We start from the raw sequence: 19,461 nt of genomic DNA on the forward strand, positions 1-19,461 counted from the left end.
GTGTGTCCCCGCTCTCAGTGAAATGAGACAGAAAACTTATGACCATAGCCTGAAACTCATAATATAAAACACACAAATTGACAGCACATATACTTTATTTCCAAACTGTAGTTGGGAATAGTTTATAACTTGCTATTTGGTACTTTATGTGGGCGAGGTGAGGGATAGAATTACCATCTATACATTTTTTTTTTCATGTAAAGAGAGAGGTCACTATTCGGAGAGGGTTTTAGGATTAACTGTGGCTTGTTAATTGTTTTACATTTAAGGTTGTTCAACTTGCCAAATGACAAGCCTGAAGTTTTGTCGCACACACTAGTTTCTAATCCTCAGAGAGTACATAATTGACTGATGTTAAACCGTGGGTTGTTTTTACATTTAAAAAATGTTATTTTCTCCCTCCAGTTTCCCTAACTTCCATGTGCTTTTTGAAAAAACTTTCTGAGTCCATTTAGTGCTGCTTGTATGTGCACAGTTGTGGGGCCATCAGCTGGAGCACTGTTTGTCTCCCAAAGTTTGCATCCCTGAAGAAACCTTGTTTTCTTCATCCAGTGGCAGTCACTGCCAGTAGCTCTTAACTCGGGGTGGCATCACATGAACCCCTTCCCATCTGTGCTGGGATTCTGGCTGGCCTGAACTCTTGTAGGTTTTGTTCAAGCAGTGACAATTGCTGTGCGCTCATACGTACAACAGTGCTTCATGTCTGGCAAATACTGTTCTGTTGCAGACATCACAAGCTCTTGCTCTTGTCTTTCTGTTCCTCTCTTCCAAGATGATCCCTGAACCTTGTGGGGACAGGGTGTGACCTAGCTGTCCATCGAGAGCTGGCGTTCCACAGTCTCTTATTCTTCGCTGTTTGATCAGTTCTGGGTTTTTGTATTGATTGCCCTTTACTATAAGAGACACTTCACTGATGAGGGTTGGGAGAGGTAATAGTCTATGGGTATAAAGCTAATAACTTAGGAGGCAGTTTATTTCTATATCCATTTAGCAAAATAATAGTATTAATAATATTAATTAAGTTAATAGTATTAATAATAGTATTAAGTTCTTCCCTAGGATCTAATTATCCACAGGACTTTGGTACAGTTTGGGGTGCCAGACACTGCTTTGGCTTAGACACAGAGGCAGTAAACAGAGCATCAGTGCTCCCTAGCCATAGACCACCTTGTTAAGGAAGAGTGAATGAGCGAGAAAGGCTCAAAGGAAACAGTGATGACATCAATGGGTCTCTACACATTTTTGTTCAAATAGTATTGGGATAGATTTTTATTCCTAATACTATTATCTGTCTGTCTGCCTGCCTATGCATGCATGTATGTATGTATGTATGTATGTATGTATGTATGTATGTATGTATCATCTATCTAAGATCTGATATATTTCTGTCTGTGCTCAAATTTGCTGTATGGCTGAGAATAACCTTATACTTCTGCTCCTCCTGTATCCTAAGTATCCTGAGTACAGGAATTACAGGTGGATACCACCATCCCTGATTTGTTTGGTGCTAGAAATTGAACTTGGCCTCATTTATGCTAGGCAAGCACTCTGCACTCTAACCGCTCTGCTGTATCTTCTCTTTTGTTGTTATTAGCATGAAGTACTTTCTTTCCCCATGAATATCATCTCCCTTGCCTATTTTTCTTTGCAAGATGAATGCAACTTCCATTGATACACCAGAGTCACCGGAACATTAGTGCTATAAGAAAAGCAGGAAATGTAGAGACCCATTGATGTCATCAGTGTTTCCTTTGAGACTTTCTCTCTCATTCACTCTTCCTTAACAAGGTGGTCTATGGCTAGGGAGCACTGATGCCCTGTTTACTGCCTCTGTGTCTAAGTCGGAGCAGTGTACCCTCGTGCTCTATTTAGGTCGACACATTCCAGTAGAGAAATTAAATATTGGAAGCAGCTTCTTATGGGTTGCCTCCATCAGTCTGGGTAGCTTCATCCATATCATCTGTAGGTACAGTCTCATCTAATCCTCTCTGAAGCCAGGCTTTTGAGATGCCGTAGTAGCCCAAGGACCATTAGTCTTACAGGATGAGGTTGTGACTGTGATAATTAGCGTCTTATTTTAGATAGGCTTACAGCTGTTGCTCCCTTAATATTCTTTCTCAAAAATGGCCAATTTTCCTTTAGACAGTTTCTTTCTGTCATCTATTAATATGTAACTTCCCAAGAAATTTAGACTTTTCTTTCTTTCATGTGTGCTTTCTGTGTTTTCTTTTGTAGAACAGGACTTAGCATTTCTTTAAAGATGAACATCAGTGGACCAGTTGCTGTTTTTCTCTTCCCATCTAGGATCTGCTCATTGTAACTCAATCGTTTCTTTTCCTAAAATATGAGAAAATGACTGACAATTCAACACCACAAATGGAATGTAAACCTGTGACTTGTAACTTTCTGTCTTTGACACGTCATCAAAAGGAAGTAGTTTATATTTTACCTATTACAAACATAATTGTTTATTTAGTTTTAAAGATTTTTATTTTTTCTTTAGTATTTTTACTTTTCATGAGATTATAGCAAATCTTATAATATTGGACATGGATTGTGTGCTGGCTAGTTTTTTTTAATTTTATTTTTCTTGGATATTTTATGTTTTTACATTTCAAATCTTATCCCCCCCCCCCCGCTCCTATACCTCTTCTCCTCCTCCTGCTTCTATGAGGATGCTCCCACTCCCACCCACCCACTCCTACCTCAACTTCCTGGCATTCCCCTCCATTGGGGAACCGAGCCTTCACAGAACCAAAGGCTTTTCCTCCTATTGATGCTAGACAATGCCATCCTCTGCTACATATGTGGCTGGTGTCATGGGTCCCTCCATGTGTACTCATTGGTTGGTGGTTTAGTCCCTGGGAGCTCTGGGGATCTGGTTGGTTGATATTGTTGTTCTTTCTATGGTGTTGTAAACCCCTTCAGCTCCTTCAGTCTTTTCTCTAACTCCTCCATTGGGGTCCCCTTGTTCAGTCCAATGGTTAGCTGCAACCATCCTCATCTGTATCAGTAGGGCTCTGGCACAGCCTCTCAGGAGACACCCATATCTGGCTCCTGTCAGCAAGCAGCTCTTGGCATCAGCAATAGTGACTGGGTTTGGTAGCTGCATATGGGATAGATCCCCAAGTGGGGCAGTCTCTTGGTGACCTCTCCTTCAGTCCCTGCTCCACTCTTTTTCCCTGTATTTCCTGCTGTGAGTATTTTGTTCTCCCTTCTAAGAAGGAATGGAGCGTCCACATTCTGGTCTTCCTTCATCTTGGGCTTCACATGATCTGTGAATTTTTTCTTAGGTATTCCAAGCTTTTGGGTTAATGTCCACTTATCAGTGAGTGTATACCATGTGTGTTCTTTTGTGATTGGGTTACCTCACTCAGGATGATATTTTCTAGTTCCATCCATTTGCCTAGGAATTTCATGTAGTCATTGTTTTTAATATCTGAGTAGTACTCCATTGTGTAAATGTACCACATTTTCTGTATCCATTCCTCTGTTGAGAAGAAAATTCCAAATAATGTGAACACATCCCAGAAGGATGCAGTATTTATATGTATATGAGGTTATTTAACACTCAACAAAGTAAAATTTACAATGTCTTCTTTTATACTTCAGGAATGCTCACTGAGTGGTGACAGCTAGGATAATAAAATTGTTCTGTGTCAAGCAAGCAGACTAAATGAATTGGAATGGAAGTTTGTGTAGGAGGAGGAAGAAACAAAGAACTAGTTGGGTTGTTTGGGATGCAGATTTTGAGGTCTAGACTGGAGAGGAATATTTATGACTGGGAAGGAACCATTTGGGGCTCAATGTTTTGGGACTGAATATGAAGCAAATTAAGACAATTGAGTGCAACTGAGTTTGGATGTAGTTTGCAAAGTGAAAGTCCATTCCTTCTTGGCATTTGTAAAATTGTGGCTATAGAATACAGGCCTTCCCTTATTGTGACTTCCACGTGAACACGAATAAAGAGCTAAGAAGTAAAATGTTAACTGAAATTTGAGGAGGGTGAATTAATTTACTTTCTTTTGTTTCAGGCTGCTGTTCTGGCTGAGGCCGTCTATGGCCCTGGTGGTGTTTTCATCCAAGATCAAGTCCTTTCCATTATTATTTATTAACTGAACAGATTCAGGTCAGTACACTTTTGTGGATAGCACCTTTGTGTTTCCATTTGACTCTTTTGAGATGATTCTGTTTTTAAATTTGTGTGTATATGTACCAATGGAGTATAGTGCCAACTGGCCACTTAGTCCAAACTAGTTAATTATGTATTAATTGGGAAGTATTTTCTGCCTGCCTACCTAGTATAATCTGTTTCATCATAAAATCACAGCATGTTAATTTTTAATAGCTTTGATTTTCGAGTTTTGAACTTGGTAAAAACAAGTTGTGACCACATTTTCTATATGGAGCCTAGGTTGTTGTGTGGCGTAACTGGTAATGAGAATAAACTCACTTTAGAAACTTCTGATGTTTTAGTAGCTCTTCTAAAACGTGTCCACACATGAATTAAGTCATATATTAACATCTCTACTTTTAATATTAATTCTAAGAGGATTGGCATACATATTTGTTCCTTCAATTAAAGCAGTTCTACAGGCTTTCCGCTTCATTCATGTTCCTTTGTAGTTAAGCCCCGTCTTTCACCATGACTGGCAGCAGTGTGGATCTGTTTTCTGCTCACACAGTTTACCTTTCAAACTGTGCTGCTTGAATGGAATTATCTAGAACTTAGCTTTTGGAATCTGCTTCTTTTACATCATATAAAGCAGTGTGCTATTCCTGTCCCCGTGTGAATCAGTACTTGATTTTCAGTGGTGTACTAGTACTGTGCTCTGGGGATTTACCACAGTTAGTTTATCCACTCACTAGTTGATGGACATTCGGACTATTTCAGGTTGGGGGTGATAGTAATGCTGTCACAGTCATGCATTCAAAAGTAACATGACTTTGTATTCTTTATTAAAATAGTTTTTGTTGTTGTTAAAAGAGGTTGTATTGATTCAACCATCACTGTTTTGGGGGCTAGGGTTGCATTTCTTTTAAAACCTGTTCCACGATCTTTTCAGTTTTGGATATTGAAATTAGTAGCTTGTACATGCCGGGAGAGGGCTTGCTTAGCCCCGCCCTTTTTTGTTGTTTTTGAGACAGGGATTTGCTGTACAGATCAGACTGGCCTGAAATCACAGTTTTCCTGCCTCCACCTTCTGATTGTTAGGATCAGAGCATGTGTGCTACCATGCCTGACACTACAGGCTCTCAGTGTTATTAAAAAGAAATCAGAAATAAATTTAATAGACGCAGGGTAGAGGGAGAGACCTCTAACTGTATTTTGTGTGTTTATTGAGAGAAGCCATATCTAGTTGTTAGAAGCAGAAGTAGACTGTAGCAGAGCTTGCAGTGTTTCTTGAGCATCGTGTTAGATCAGACATGTATAGGTAGAACAAGTCTAATATTTCCAGCTTATAAAAGTCAAATAAATTATAAACATTTTTTTCTGATCTTAAAAGTTTAGTTAAGGGGGTTGGGGATTTAGCTCAGCGGTAGAGCGCTTGCCTAGCAAGCGCAAGGCCCTGGGTTCGGTCCCCAGCTCCGGAAAAAAAAAAAAAAAAGTTTAGTTAAAGAGGGCAGAGATTTAGTATGGAAAAGTTAATTAGAATTTTTCTGAGCGAACATTTGAAAGGAAAGTGAATGAAACATTCCTACTTGTGGAAATCAGCGATCTCAAAAACAGCTTGAAAAGCTATTTGGATATTTGTAAGGAAGTTGTTCTTTATTTGCTAAAGATACAGAAAGATCTTGAGAAAAGGTAATGCTCTGAGTCAGAGAATGCTCATGTAGAGATCCCTGCTGTGATGCTGGGCACCATAAGTGCGGCTGAACCTTTACACTGTTGCCATTCCTGAATATTTTCAGATGCATTTTGTAACTTTCATAGAATCTCTATACACACTTGGTATTAGTTATATTGTGTTATCATAGAATGTTTCTTGTTTCCTTTGAGAGAATTTGTGTGTGCATGTGTGTACTTATGCCATTTGTGGCACAGCAGGAGTGTAGAGGTTGGAGGACACCTTGAAGATGGACTCCTTTTTACTATGTAGGTCCTGGGAATTGAACTCAGGTTATCAGGCTTGGCAGCAGGTCCCTTTGACTACTCATCCATCTTGCTGGCCCATCACATGCTTTAAATAGGCAAAGTATCTTAGTGTAGTCAGAGCACTTTAGACATTCTTTTGACATAGAATATAGCTTGATTATCCCTAACAGTAGAATCTGAGATTCAGTATACTAAGATAGGAAACCAGCATGACAACATAAGTGAAAAATTCCACATCTCACTTCATGGGATGGGTCAAATAAAAAGATATATTAAAAATATTAATATAGTTACCTTTGTGCTATGTAAAGGTCTGTATGACACAAAAGTGAATTCTGTATTTAGACTCATTTCATCTCATTGTGTTTTTGAAAAAAATTCCAAAAACTGAAAAAAAACTGAACCTGAAACACTTCTGGTCACATGCATTGTGAATAGAGGACGCTCATCATTTATTCCGTAGGCAAATGCAGAATCAAGTCAGTAATAATTTCTTCAGGATTTGATAGATTCTTTGTCATGCTAATCACTTATCTAGCATAACTTGTTAAATTATTTTTATTTAAATTGTCTCTGTGTGTGTGTGTGTGTGTGTGTGTGTGTGTGTGTGTGCACTTGCACGTGCATGAGGTGTATGTTGGGGGTAGAGGAGCATGGGCTGAGGTTCGTATGTGAAGACAGAGTGGAAGAAGCTTTGCGGAGTTGGTTTTCTCGTCTACCGCTGTGTGGGTTGAGAGGCTCACTCAGTTGCCTGGTGCACGTAGACAGCGCCTTTGCCTGCTGAGCCATCCCTTTGGTCCTTGTAGAACTTCTGAGTACAAGGTTAAAGCTAGAACTAGAAAGGATGAAAACTAGTGCGTGGAAATATAGATGTTATTTTCCAAAAAGTATGATGTAGGCAAATAAGACTTCCTGAAATGTATTTTGAGTTCTCATATCTGTGATTGTACTTCTTGAACTTTATTTTGAATTTTTATGCTTTGTAAAGGTGATATTTTGCAGCAAGCATTACTACTTATCCATCCATCATTGGGTTCCTTGGACCTTAGTAAAGCATTTGTATCTGTAGACTCCATAAGATGCTCAGGGCAAGAAGTAGGAATCAAGTTTCCAAAGCTGTGGAAACGGAGTATTAAGCAGCTGTGAAAGCCGGCTCTCCCATGGCACTTTATGCAGAGGGGCCGGCCTTACTGCCTCCTTTGTGAGTGGAAGCCTAGAGATATACATAGCTGAGGTGATGTGTTTTTAATTTGATAAAAATGTGTTTTTATTGTGCAGCTGTCTGGAAACAATACCATGCTCACCACCTCTCCTCTGGAATCACTGCTTGACTCGGGGTTAGAGGAAGTTAAACCACTTGCTTAATGTTTCTAAAACTGTTTTAATTTATTTTTTTCCAGTTGATTTTAAGACTAAAATATACCATTTAAAAATAATTTGAAATGTGATCTTATTCTCTAAAAACTGATAAAAATGCTGATTTTGGAATATACAGCTAGAAAAATACAACAATTATATTTGTTTTATAATCTCAAAACATTTTTTGCAATTTATTTAAAGTTTATAGAATTTAAGTAAAATGCCTTTTCCAAGTATGTTAGAAAACATACTTTTAAAACCTAGAGCTAGTTTTAAAAAGTACCTTACGATGTAATTTCTGGTCTTTAGAATTTAATTTGTAAAAGTATTGATCGCTAATAATTGGTAAAATTCAGAATTACCAGTTTCTTTTATTTGCCGAGTACTATTAAGCTTAGATTATCAAAAGAGAAATCTTGTTTGAGACACTATTTAAAAAGTACAAAACCAAGATTCACTCAGGGAAGTACTTTCTTCTGAGTATTTGGTGTGTGGGAACATTATAAAAATGCGACTAAAGTAGTTTGTTGAAATTTTTGAGAGAAGAAATGAAACATTTTTTCTTAAATTTTTTCTATCATTGGAAACTCCTCATTGTGTAATATTAACTTGATTTTGATTATCTAAAGTTTTTTGTTTTAAATCTTTTTTAGGATAATAACTATTGGAAAACATTTTTAGGAAGATTTTATAAAAGTATTAATTCTCAGTTATAAGAATCAGACATGTTTAGAAGTCAGAACTCCACTTAAAATTTTACTTCTTTACATTTAAATATAATGCCTTACTTTGCAATTCTCTGAAAGAATTAAAATAAAACTTGCCCTTTGAGCTTTACTTTTTAAATGTTTGTTAAGCACAACAATTGTGAGGGAAAATGCACATCTGGGCACACTTGCATGCCGTGTTTTGTGAGGCTGGAGTGCTGACTGTTTTAAAATGGTTATCTTTTCCAAGGAAAGCCACACAACAACCTATGTCAGGACAGAGGCAGCGTTCTTTGCTGTGTACGATGAAGTTAAGATAATTCTTCTGGAGAAAAGCTAGGCACATGTATATCCTATTGCTAGAACAAAGCTGTGTTTGTTGATTACTGAAGTAGGGGAGGAGGATAGGACCACTTGACTTTTGCTTTCTTGTTTCTGGAAAAAGAACTTAAGGGAGAAAGGATTTTTTTTTGGCTCATAGTTCAAAGTAAAGTCCTCATGTTGGGGAAATGTCGGTGGCAGGAGTTTGAAGTGGCCGGTCATTCTGCCTTCAGAGTCAGGAGGAAGAGGTGATGGACGAATGCTCTCCTGTGCAGTCTGGAGTCCATTTAGTGAGGACATGGTCCTACCTAGAGTAAGAAAGTGTTTCCACCTCAGTCAATGACTTAATACAGTCTCTCACAGACACACTTAGAGGCCTGTGTCCTCACCGATTCCAGATTCTGTCAGGTTGACAGCACTGACTGTCACAAGCTTTGGAGGAGATTAATTAATGTTGGAAAGGAGCAAAGTCAGGGTCAAAGTTTGGGAATTTGAAATTTGATTTAAATTAGGTCCTTCAGTGGTAGTGGTGGGAGTTGATTAGGAGTGAGTAGTAAAGTAAGAGTGTAAACAGTAAAGCAAGAATTTTGAAAACTCTTGCGTTTCTTATTGAATGGTTCATTGGATGTAGTTTGAGTGTGTCTTGCCCAAATGATTCCATTTAAAGAGAAAAAGATGTATTTTGGCTCATTATTGCAGAGTTTAGTCCATGTTTTTGGTCTTATGTGCTTTGGGCACAACATTATGTTAGCAGGAATGCACAGCAGAGAATCTACTTCTTATGATGGGGAGACAGGAGGGGACAGAGACAAAGGCCACACAATGAACCCTTCTCCATTATTTCTTCTAGCTAGGCCCCATGAAGACTGGCAGGAAGGTAGGATGGGGCCCTGACCAGGAAGGCTTCCACTGATGATAGCTATGTGCTGAGTACAGCTAAAAACATACACTGTGGTTCCTAAAAAACCAGAAACAACCAACAGTGTGCTGATGGACAGATCATGGCTACTTCCCTGCAAGTTCTTCTCCCTTTACAGACTTGTTGTCCCCCACCCCCTTCTCCACTGGACAGGGTTTCTCTGTGTATCCTTGGCTGTTCTGGAACTTGGTCTGTAGACCAGGCTAGCCTTGAACTCAGAGATCAATGGCCCTTGCTTCTTAAGTGCTGGGATTAACAGTTCTTTTTAAAATTCCAAGAACCAGCTAACAGTACTTGGTACTCCTCCTCTTTTGAGAGGGAGCTCTTGATGTCAGGGCACATGTACACCTGATGCTCACCAAACTACGTTTGCTTTTCACTCACCTATTTGTGACTTTCATTCATTGGGCTCATGAGACGCACTCGCTGTTGCAAGTTTTGGTGGCCATTGATAATTATGCACCTTTGCACCAATACCAAGCACTCCTGCATCTTTTGACCAAATTCTCTCTCACTCGATGACCATCTGTGGCTTATTATCTCTTAAATTTCCCAGAACCTCCCAAATCAGCACAATCAATCAGGGACTAGATATTCAATACACAAACTTGTGGGAGATAGTTGATCATTAAACTTTAACAGTGGTGTTGAGGTGGAACCTTTAAGTGGTAGAGCCTTCTGGGAGGGTCCTTAAGTCATTGTGGTTTCTCATAAAATCTCTGAGTAAGGTCATCTGAGAGAGTTGTTAAAAACAGAGGAAGTCTGCCTTCCTTTCTTTCTGACTATCTTTCTGGCCATGTGATTCCTCCCTTTCATAGCAACTCTGCCAGGATGATATCTTCTGTTATGGCGTTCTTAGCCAGGGTTGGTTCTATGCTGTGTGAACCCTCAGGATTCAAAACTGTAAACTAAAGCCACCTCCTTTCTTCATAAATACCCAACCTTATGTATTTCATTCTGATCTAAAAGATATATTAATATAATGATGGTATCAGTGTAACATGATGTCAATGTGTACAAAAGCTGTGTATGTGTTAGACTTCTAAGATATGGTTGTAATAAACCACAATAGACTGGATGGCTTAAAACAATAGAAGCTCTCTGTGAAAGGTTGGAAAGAATCAAACAGTACTTGAAATGTTTTTTATTCAGAAGAGTAGTAAAAATGGAAAGAGAAAAAATAAAGGATGATGGAAAACCAGACCTGGAAAGCTCTGTGGACTTTTTCAACAGTTTAGCCGGCTTGAACTGTTGGAAGCCCACGGACACCTGAGCCCACTGGTACTCAGAGTCTCTGGGTAGGCAATTCTGATGAAGATGAGGAGCAAGAGGAAAAGAACGAAAAGTGGTATCAATTGCAAGAAAAGAAATGGAAAAAACCCAAGCAAATTGCCTTTTTAGGCTGCTGAAAAAAAAAATCGGCTTGCTACAGTGCAGAGACTCCTCTCTGAGAAGGCCGCTGAAGCGAGCACTGGAGATGAAGATGAATATACCCCTCTTCACCAGGCAGCCTACAGTGGACATTAGAGGTTGTTCATGAGCTGGTGGCTCGGGGGCAGATGTTCATGCAGTGACCATAGATGGCTGGGCACCGCTGCACAGAGCTTGTAAGTGGAATAGTACCAGGGTGGCCTTTTTCTTACTTCAGCATGATGCAGACATCAACTCCAAAACAAAAGACCTTTTGACCCCTTTGCACCCTGCTGCTGGGAGCAGAGACAGCAGAGACACCCTGGAATCCTCCTGATGGATCGTGACATCAAACCAACGCTGGAGAACTACTCTCAAGACACTGCTTCTGACGTTGTCAGGAGGACGAGCATCTGTCACTGCCTCTTTGAAATCACGGAAGGCTGTACGAACTCTTCACCTCCATCCTAATGACTCTAGTAAGTTTTTAAGTTTCAAAGTACCAGTGCCTCCCATGTGTGAGATGTAAAATATTCCCATGTACAGAGAACAGATGTCTCTACAGAAATTCTGTTGTATGTATCACGGTTTTCTTCCAAGTAAACTGCCTGACCTTGATGTCAAATGTCTCTGAGAGGTATTTGGGTGGTGATTTCTGCACACAATCTGTGTTATTTTTATCAGAAGTAATTTTACTGGACACGGGTAATACAGAAACTCAGGATATTTTTTTTTGTGTGTGCTGATCCAAGAGAAAAGTATTTTTAAATATCCCATACCCTGGGTTTTGTTCAGTTTAGCATATTGGTTTGTATGTTTGTAAGCTATTTCCTAATTTTAATCTTTAACATACTGGTGTAGTTCAGCTGTTTTCTCTGCATCTCCATTGCTTTCCTTCTAAACAAGAAACACTAAAAATTAGTGATTTAACATTTTTGTAAGTTTAAAAAAATAGTGAAATAGATTTTTTTAAAGATGTAGGCCATTCTGAGAAAAGCAGTTAGGGAGATGCTTAATCTTTGAATGTTTTACACTGCCTCCCCCACCACACTCATAATCCTGTGGACAGTCCTATGTGACCCATGTGACCCTTACCGTATGGTCAGCCATGCCGTGCCTTCGTTTAGACATGCACAAAACTGTACCTTGGTCCACAAGACTCAAATTGCCCTCCAAAGTGTTCACCTTTCTCTCCTCTTCTGTTTGGGCATTGCTCATGACTTCCAGGAAAAGTCTAGCACTACCCTCACAGCCCTCATTTTTCTACAAGTCATGACAAAGGGAAAAGGACAAGGGATTCTAACAGCGAGAAGTGATTGTCATATGGGACCAGAACATCAAGTGGCTCAGGCTTTCTTAAAACAAAAACAAAAACAAAAGCAAGCAGACAAACAAACAAAACTCATAGCATGGATAGTAATGGAGAGTGTAAATACAAATAGAATACAAGTTTTGACAATGCATACATCTTCACCAGAGTGATGAAGTTTAAATTACATTAACTTTTATCTTCTTGGTGCCTGCAACATAGGTTTTGATGGACTCCTTAGTCCCTCTGTATTGTTTCCAAGAGGTCTTCTGAACATGAGAACTTGAATCTTTGGGAAAGGACACTGAAGGCTTATTGTCAGCTTAGAATACACCTCTAGCATGGTTGGAAGGGAGTTTCTTGAAAAGTTTAACTGAAGAAAGTATGCATATTGAGATGTGGGTGGCACCATCACCTGGGCTCAAGTCCCAGATTAAAGAAGGAGAAAGCAAGCCAAAAAACACGCCTCCCCCCCCCAAAAAAAAATACCAATAGAAATTTGTTTTCTCACAGTTCTCTAAGTTGGACATCTGAAATCAGAATGTTGGGAGAGCCATGCTTTCTCTGAAGGCTCTAGGGAAGAACTTCCTTTCCTCCCTCTTAGCTATGACCAACAGTTACTAGAAATTGTTGATGTTTTGTAGCTTGTCACTGCATAATTCCTGTTTCCACTTCAGTGTTCACTAGCAATCCATGCATGTAAGTCCAAATTCCCTTTTCATAATGACTGCAGTCATTACTTAGGACCTGCCCTAACATAATATGTTCTAGTAATTCGGTCATGTCCGTAAAGTCTATTTCCAAATAAGGTTCTATGGACAAGTTTCAGTGATTCTGAACTTTTAAGACACACACACACACACACACACACACACACACACACACACACACACACACACACACACACACACTTTAATACAGTACAGGGGACATACAATTTTTAGATCTCATTATTTAAGCTTTGTGTGGAGTAGATGATTTTGTTTCTCAGTATTCATGAAACTGCAGAAGGCTGGTTTTCTTAACATCTATGTGGTATAAAATCTCATGCTATTTAAAATTTCTGACAACAGCATGTTGTAATTAAAAACAAACAAAAAAATTTGGATGTAAAGAGACCTTGGTTCTAGTTTCCATTCTGAATTAACTATTTTGTTGTGTAACTTTTCTGGCAAGATGTGAACAAATGACTGTTCACCCCAGATAGGGCACTACCCACAGACCAAAGTTGCACTTATATTGAGGTTTAATTTAATGAACTAGTGAATTTATTTGTATTATTTAAAGGAGAATGAATGACTGAAAGGCAGGTACACCATCCATGGTAGCATGGTGAAGACTCATCATAGCTGCATGTCTAGAGCTCCCTACACAACTTGCAGACATCTCAATTCGTGAGAGGATCCCTTCTCCCTGCCAGTTGTTACTGTTTATATAATTTAAGGACTAGGACCTTGTAGACCTTACAAGTTTAAGGAACTTCCTGTAACTTGTGAATTGCTGACTTTAAGTATTTTAAGCTTTGTTTATTTTTGGGGTCTTAATGAATGTCTCTCCAAGATGAAGTGTTTCAGTTAGGAAGATGTTATATAGGACCATGTCCATGTCATGGATAAAGTGGGAGGCCTGGAGGAAGAGAGGGATGGAAGAAATGATATATTCTGCCTTTTCCACGTCTCAGATTCTAAAGTTATGTAATTGTGGAGTAACTTCTGTGTGCTGTATTTAGAGTTTTGTTGGCATTATAAAAGAAAAGTAAAATGGAAATGTCCCAAATACTCACTGGATCGGTCTGACTATGAGTGCAGCGTCTATGCATTAATTTGTTTGGTTTACCTCAGTGAATCACTAATGGAGATCGCTAACTCGCTGTTAGCCTTCTTCTGTCTCACTGATCATAATTCTTTAGATTTCTATGGCACATCAGAAAGTGGACCACTCTTACAGTTAGTTAATTCACTTAAGTCTAAAATTGTGCCACTGCTGCTCTACTTTCTTGCTGAGTTCATAAAACAAAATGAATGTAAGGAACGTAGTTTCTCCTCTTTGCTCCCAGTTCTCTTGTTACATCTTTCTTGTTCTCAGGGGATCTTAGGACAGTTCTTACTAGAGAATGCTAATTATCCCGGGAGGTGGAGCATGATGTGAAAATTACAGCTGTGATTCATTGACGGTTGGATTTTCCTTGTGTTTTGAATAGGCCATTGAAGTATTTTTGTTTGAAATCTTTCTTTGAATCATGAGATGAGTCCTGGTAATTACTCTTAGAGATACTGTGAGCATTGTGAAAGAAATTGGTAATACTGAAATGCTTGATTACAGTATATAGATGTATGCATGTGCTCACATTAATAATGTTTGTCTATTGGTATCAGAATAGGTAGAGTCAATGCATAGATTGAAGAAAATCGTATTTTCTGGATATGAGAAAGTTATGAGTAAAATCAGGTCCTTTTTTAGTCTATTTCATACAGTAAAAATTAAAACTATATTCTGAGGATAGAGATTCTATTTGAGTATAGAATTTAATGTAATCTTGTAGGAATACTTGGAATAAAATGTTAAAAATGACAGGATATAGAAACTACATATGTACTGTACTCATGGTGGAGTCATAGTTTTTATTTATATTTTCATTTTTCAGTGAAAAGGGTAAGAGGATCAGAGTTCAAAGCTGCCTTACTATGCTACACGAGATAGGTTTAAAATGTTAGAAGGAGAAATGGCAGTAGTTAATAGCGCTTCTAGCGGGGTCTAACTCCCAGCACCCACATGGTGGCTTACAGTTGTCTGTAACTCCACTTCTAGGGTGTCTGACACCTTCCTCTGGCTTCCATACACACCGTGTGCACGTGTACCAAGTTTTTGACATAAAATTTTGCTTTTCACTAAGGAGCTTTCAAAACTTTTCTTGTAAGATAAGTCTGTTAGATTTTTATCTCTTTCAACTGTTGCTTATTTGAGAAAGTATTTTTGAAGTATAATACTACAATTCTGGCTTGGACTGTTCTCTCTTTAATAGTTGAAATATTTCATTTTGTTGCTTTCTTGCTGTGTGGTTTCTGGAGGGGAGAGCTTGATGCAACCCTGATCCCTTTCTTCTGTGCTAAGGTGGCCTTTGTTTGTTACCATCCTCTTGCTTCTCTCTGTCTGATTTCTGGCAGTCTTCATATAACATGCCTATGTTTAAGTATTTTGATGTTTATTCTGCTTTATGTTCATTGATTCCTGAACCATCACTGCAGCAGTCCTTGTCTATTGCCAAGTGTGGATTTGTGGCATTTCCTCTTTATTTCCTGTCTCCTGCTAATCTTGCCCACCCGCTTTTCCATGATACATGCTTCTCCTTCTCAGCATTCTTAGCATGTGGAGCTCACATTTCTGGTGGTGTTTCTAAAACCTCTGTGAGGCTCCAGTCTGTTTGGCAGTCAGCAGCACCTTCCTGCCCATCTGTGCTCCCCTTCTTCCTATCATTTTGTAGGTTTGCCCTAAAAGTACCTTCACAGATAGATGTAATATATCAGGTAGTGGAAACCGAGGTCCTAGCACGTGGAAGGAAGTTTTATGTTTATCTGCCTAAGAGTTAGGCTGTATTTGTGTAGCTTTCATGTCAGAGGCTAACCTTTGCATTTAGACTTTTTTCCTGAGAGAATCTTTAAATATGGTCTGAGGTTTACAGTTGTTTTAGCTGTCCTCTTTGGCTGGTGCATAGGAGTCATGTTGATGTGGGAGGAGGGAGAAGGGAATGAGGGGAAGAAATTCTCTGGTCCTTTTAAAAGACTAGTCTTCTGTGAATTTGACTTGGGTATCTTTTCCCTACATCTGAAGTTAAAAGGGGCTGGAGTGGGTATTTCCCTTCTGGATTTCTCAGGTACTGTAAAAACCTAGACACAGGCTAGGTAAAACCCCAGTTGCTTAAGTTGTAATAAAATACTTTCAGTTTTGCAGAGAAGGCCCCTTAAGAGTACAGAGAACTCTGGGCACATTTCAGAAAAGTTATGTTTTTTTTTTTCTTTCTGTTGTAAGATAAGGGTTTTTTTTTTTTTTCCCCAGATTTTTACTTTAACAATCTGATAGAGTTTCTGAAGAATAAAACTCAAGAAAATATTGGGACTTTGATAGGATTGGGTCCTCTAGCAGGTTTTAAATTTTTGTTTTATTCTAATATAAATAATAAACATTCTTAAAGAATTTCTTTTATTCTAATATACTTAAATCATTTCCCTTTTCATTTCTTCCCTCCAAACCTTTCCATATACCCTTCCTTGTTTTCTTTCAAATCCGCGCCCCCTTTGTTCATTAATTTTCATTACACATGTGTTCCTGAATACGTAAATACAACCTCCTTGCTCTGTATAATGTTGCTCATATGTATGTTTTCAGGGCTGATCATTTGGTATTGGAAAAAATGGATGTGCCTTTCCTGGGAAAGACGATTTCTCCTGTTCTCAGTATTCCTTAGTTACCTGTAGTATAGGGTTGAAGATTCCTGGGTTTCTTTCACAGGTTTAAATTGTCTTAGCAATTTAATTATTTATGTAGATGTATATATTAGTAATACATATTTTAAGGATTTATTTATTTTGCATGTATAGTGCTTTGTCTATATGTATGTATGTATGTGTGAACTGCCCTCAGAGACCAGAAGGAGGTGTCAGTTACAGATGGTTGTGAGCCACTGTGTGGTTGCTGGGAACTGAATCCAGGTCCTCTGGAAGAGCAAGTGCTCGTAACTGTTGAGCCACCTCTCCAGCCCTGCTTCAGTAACTGTTGAGCTGTTCTAAAGTGTCCGCACGGATGCTGCTTCCAGGTGAGAGCCTCTGCTCCCACATGCCTGGCTGTGCATGTGCCAGAGCAGCAGCCATCTTTTGACCTCAGTTCCACTGTAGATGTAAGAGAGTATTGATTTTCAGCCTTTTTTCTTGTTGTGGGGGTGAAAGTAATGAATCTTAGCTTCTCTACATTTTTAAATTCAATTAAAGTTATTATTTTTTTCTGTATTTGTTAGTATGATAAAGATTTTGTATAGTAATGTCTTTTGATTTGGTTATACTAATAAGAATTTTTTTCTACTATTATGCTTATATATTTTGGGGTAACATTCTAATTTGCAAGGAAGCTTTTTCACAGAAAGTTGATCAATAGTACTGATTTTTTTTGAAGTTTTTATTTTTACTTATTTTCTTGTTACCATTAAAATAAGTCAGTATATTTACTATTTAACTTGCAAATACAGTTTGAGACATTATCAGCCTTTGTTTCCTGTGTTGTTAGATAACGATTTCTTTTTATATTCATAAACTGTGTCAGTCTGTGCCAAGTACAGTTGTACTTTGGATACTGTACTGATGGTGTTGGAAGTATTGATCGTTTGGAATTGTGAAACCAGTAATTATATGAACCACTTACGTCGGGCTTTTACTTTGAAATTATTTATTTATTTTATGTGAGTTAGTGTTTTGTCTGCATGTGTACGTATGTACTTTGTGTCTGCTTGGTGCTGGCTGAGGTCAGGAGAGGATGACAGATCCACCGGAACTGGGTTGTGAGTAGGGGACTGAACTCTGGTTCCTCTACAAGAGCCATGGGTGCTCCTAACTGCTTGACCATCTCTTCAGCCTAATGTTGAGTTTCTTAATTAGTAGACTGAATAGAGAATAATAAGCTAAGTCCTTATATTTCTGTGATTTCATCAGAAAAAAACTCATGTAAATATCTTGGAGACATATTTGTGTAAACTAAAAAAATATAAAACATGGTTTAAAGATTTTGTTTTGAAAAACCTTAACATTAAAAAAATCACTATATTTTAGATCCTTATGTTCACCGAAGTGCTAAGTTTAATGACTCTGACCCCACCCAGTTACCTGTAAAAGCTGTCAAAGGATGATTTTAAGTCTTCTAAGGTTCCATACCTCTTTCTTGATGTCTAAGTTAGAGATTTTTTATACATAACTACATTTAGCCTTCTGTTTTTTCATGATATTTGCCAAGAATAAAAGAAACATATCTTTTTGGAAAATTGATTAGGCTTTGATGAGCCCAAGATAAGAAGGAAGAGATTGAAAATCATTGGGTTCATTTTATTGTAAAAGTGGCAAAATTCCTCAGTTGATTTTTTTTTTCTTTTTGGTGTGGCTTTGTTAAGAGAAATATCACTTATCTGCTATGGGAAGCCAAGGTCTTGTCTACATAGATGCTTATATATTTATTTATTTCTATCCTCATTCTCCCCTGAGTCTTGTGCCTATTACATTTTCTTCAAAAAACCAAAAATACAAAAAACAAAAACAACCAAACTTGGTGAATAACTACTGTGAGTTTGGAATATGAACGGATAAATAGAGGAAGCTGATAAATTGACTACGTGAGTTAGGTCCATGCTAATGATTGCAGAACAGGATAATGTTTGTCAAATTGTGAAACTGTTTGAAAATAAAAAGTTTGAGTGTTTGTATGGAGTTATTCTGCAGGCTAAACTTTAGTAGGTTCTGAGGATCCAGTGCATACCTCACACCTGCATGGTAAACACTTTACCTACTGAAACATTTCTCCAACCCTTGATGGGCTTCAAGGAGATCAAGATTATTATGACAGAGAACTTTTCTGGATCATTTTTATAAAACAAATAACTAGTTCTTGTCTTTTAATTTTCCATGTACTAACTCCATTGTACTCCCGTTTAACAGGAGTGGTGTGTTTTCTTATGTGCTTATATTTATATTTGTTACTGTTTCCATAATAGAATTTAAGTTCAGTGCACATATACTCTGATCTTCTACAACACCAGGCACATAGTAGGCATAAGAACTCATTATTTTTCAGGCTTGACAGCTTTCATTGTCATATTCTGTTAAATATGCATCACCATTAAATTGGGAGTTTAAGACAAAATTTGATTGATAAAGTTAATTTTTTAATAAAAATTCTAAATAAAATTTTGAAGAATTAATGATTTCATTTTATTTTAGAAGTTCCATGAGATACTCTGAAAGCTCTAGAAGTTAACTTCTTAAGAAATGCCTGAAGTGAAATATATGAAATAAAACTTTTTCAGAATCTGTAGGAGGAAAAGAATACACATTAAATTATAAGTAGTGCTGCTATTGTCAGTGTGGGCCAATCAGAGTTGCAGATGCCAGCCAATGTAAGTGCTGTAATCCAAGGGCAGGTGAGATGGCTCAGTAGGTACAGCTGCTCTCTGCCAGTCCCGAGGACCTTCAGGACCTACGTGGTGGAAGGAGAGGACTGACTGTCAAAAGTTGTCCTCTGATCTCTCCAGGTCGGTCGGTCTCTCTCTCTCTCTCTCTCTCTCTCTCTCTCTCTCTCTCTCTCTCTC

At 38.2% G+C, this 19,461-nt stretch overlaps 1 protein-coding gene and 1 pseudogene across 2 annotated transcripts in view; both read left to right on the forward strand.

Annotated features, from left to right (window-relative positions):
* Nucleotides 1-5,515, forward strand: part of LOC116905192 (atherin-like) — a 31,464-nt gene extending 25,949 nt beyond the window's left edge. For both annotated transcript variants that reach the window (XR_004388496.1, XM_032907985.1), the window contains exon 2: nt 4,035-5,515. Coding sequence is in view for 1 of the 2 variants with exons in the window: in XM_032907985.1 (XP_032763876.1) it covers nt 4,035-4,051 (17 nt within the window). In the remaining variant the exon portion in view is untranslated. The remainder of the gene's footprint in view (nt 1-4,034) is intronic.
* Nucleotides 5,516-9,635: 4,120 nt separating this feature from the next.
* On the forward strand, nt 9,636-11,922 carry LOC116905787 (annotated as a pseudogene).
* The last annotated feature ends 7,539 nt before the right edge of the window (nt 11,923-19,461 follow it).

This window comes from Rattus rattus, chromosome 7 (assembly GCF_011064425.1).
Source record: "Rattus rattus isolate New Zealand chromosome 7, Rrattus_CSIRO_v1, whole genome shotgun sequence".
Taxonomy (NCBI): Eukaryota; Metazoa; Chordata; class Mammalia; order Rodentia; family Muridae; genus Rattus; species Rattus rattus.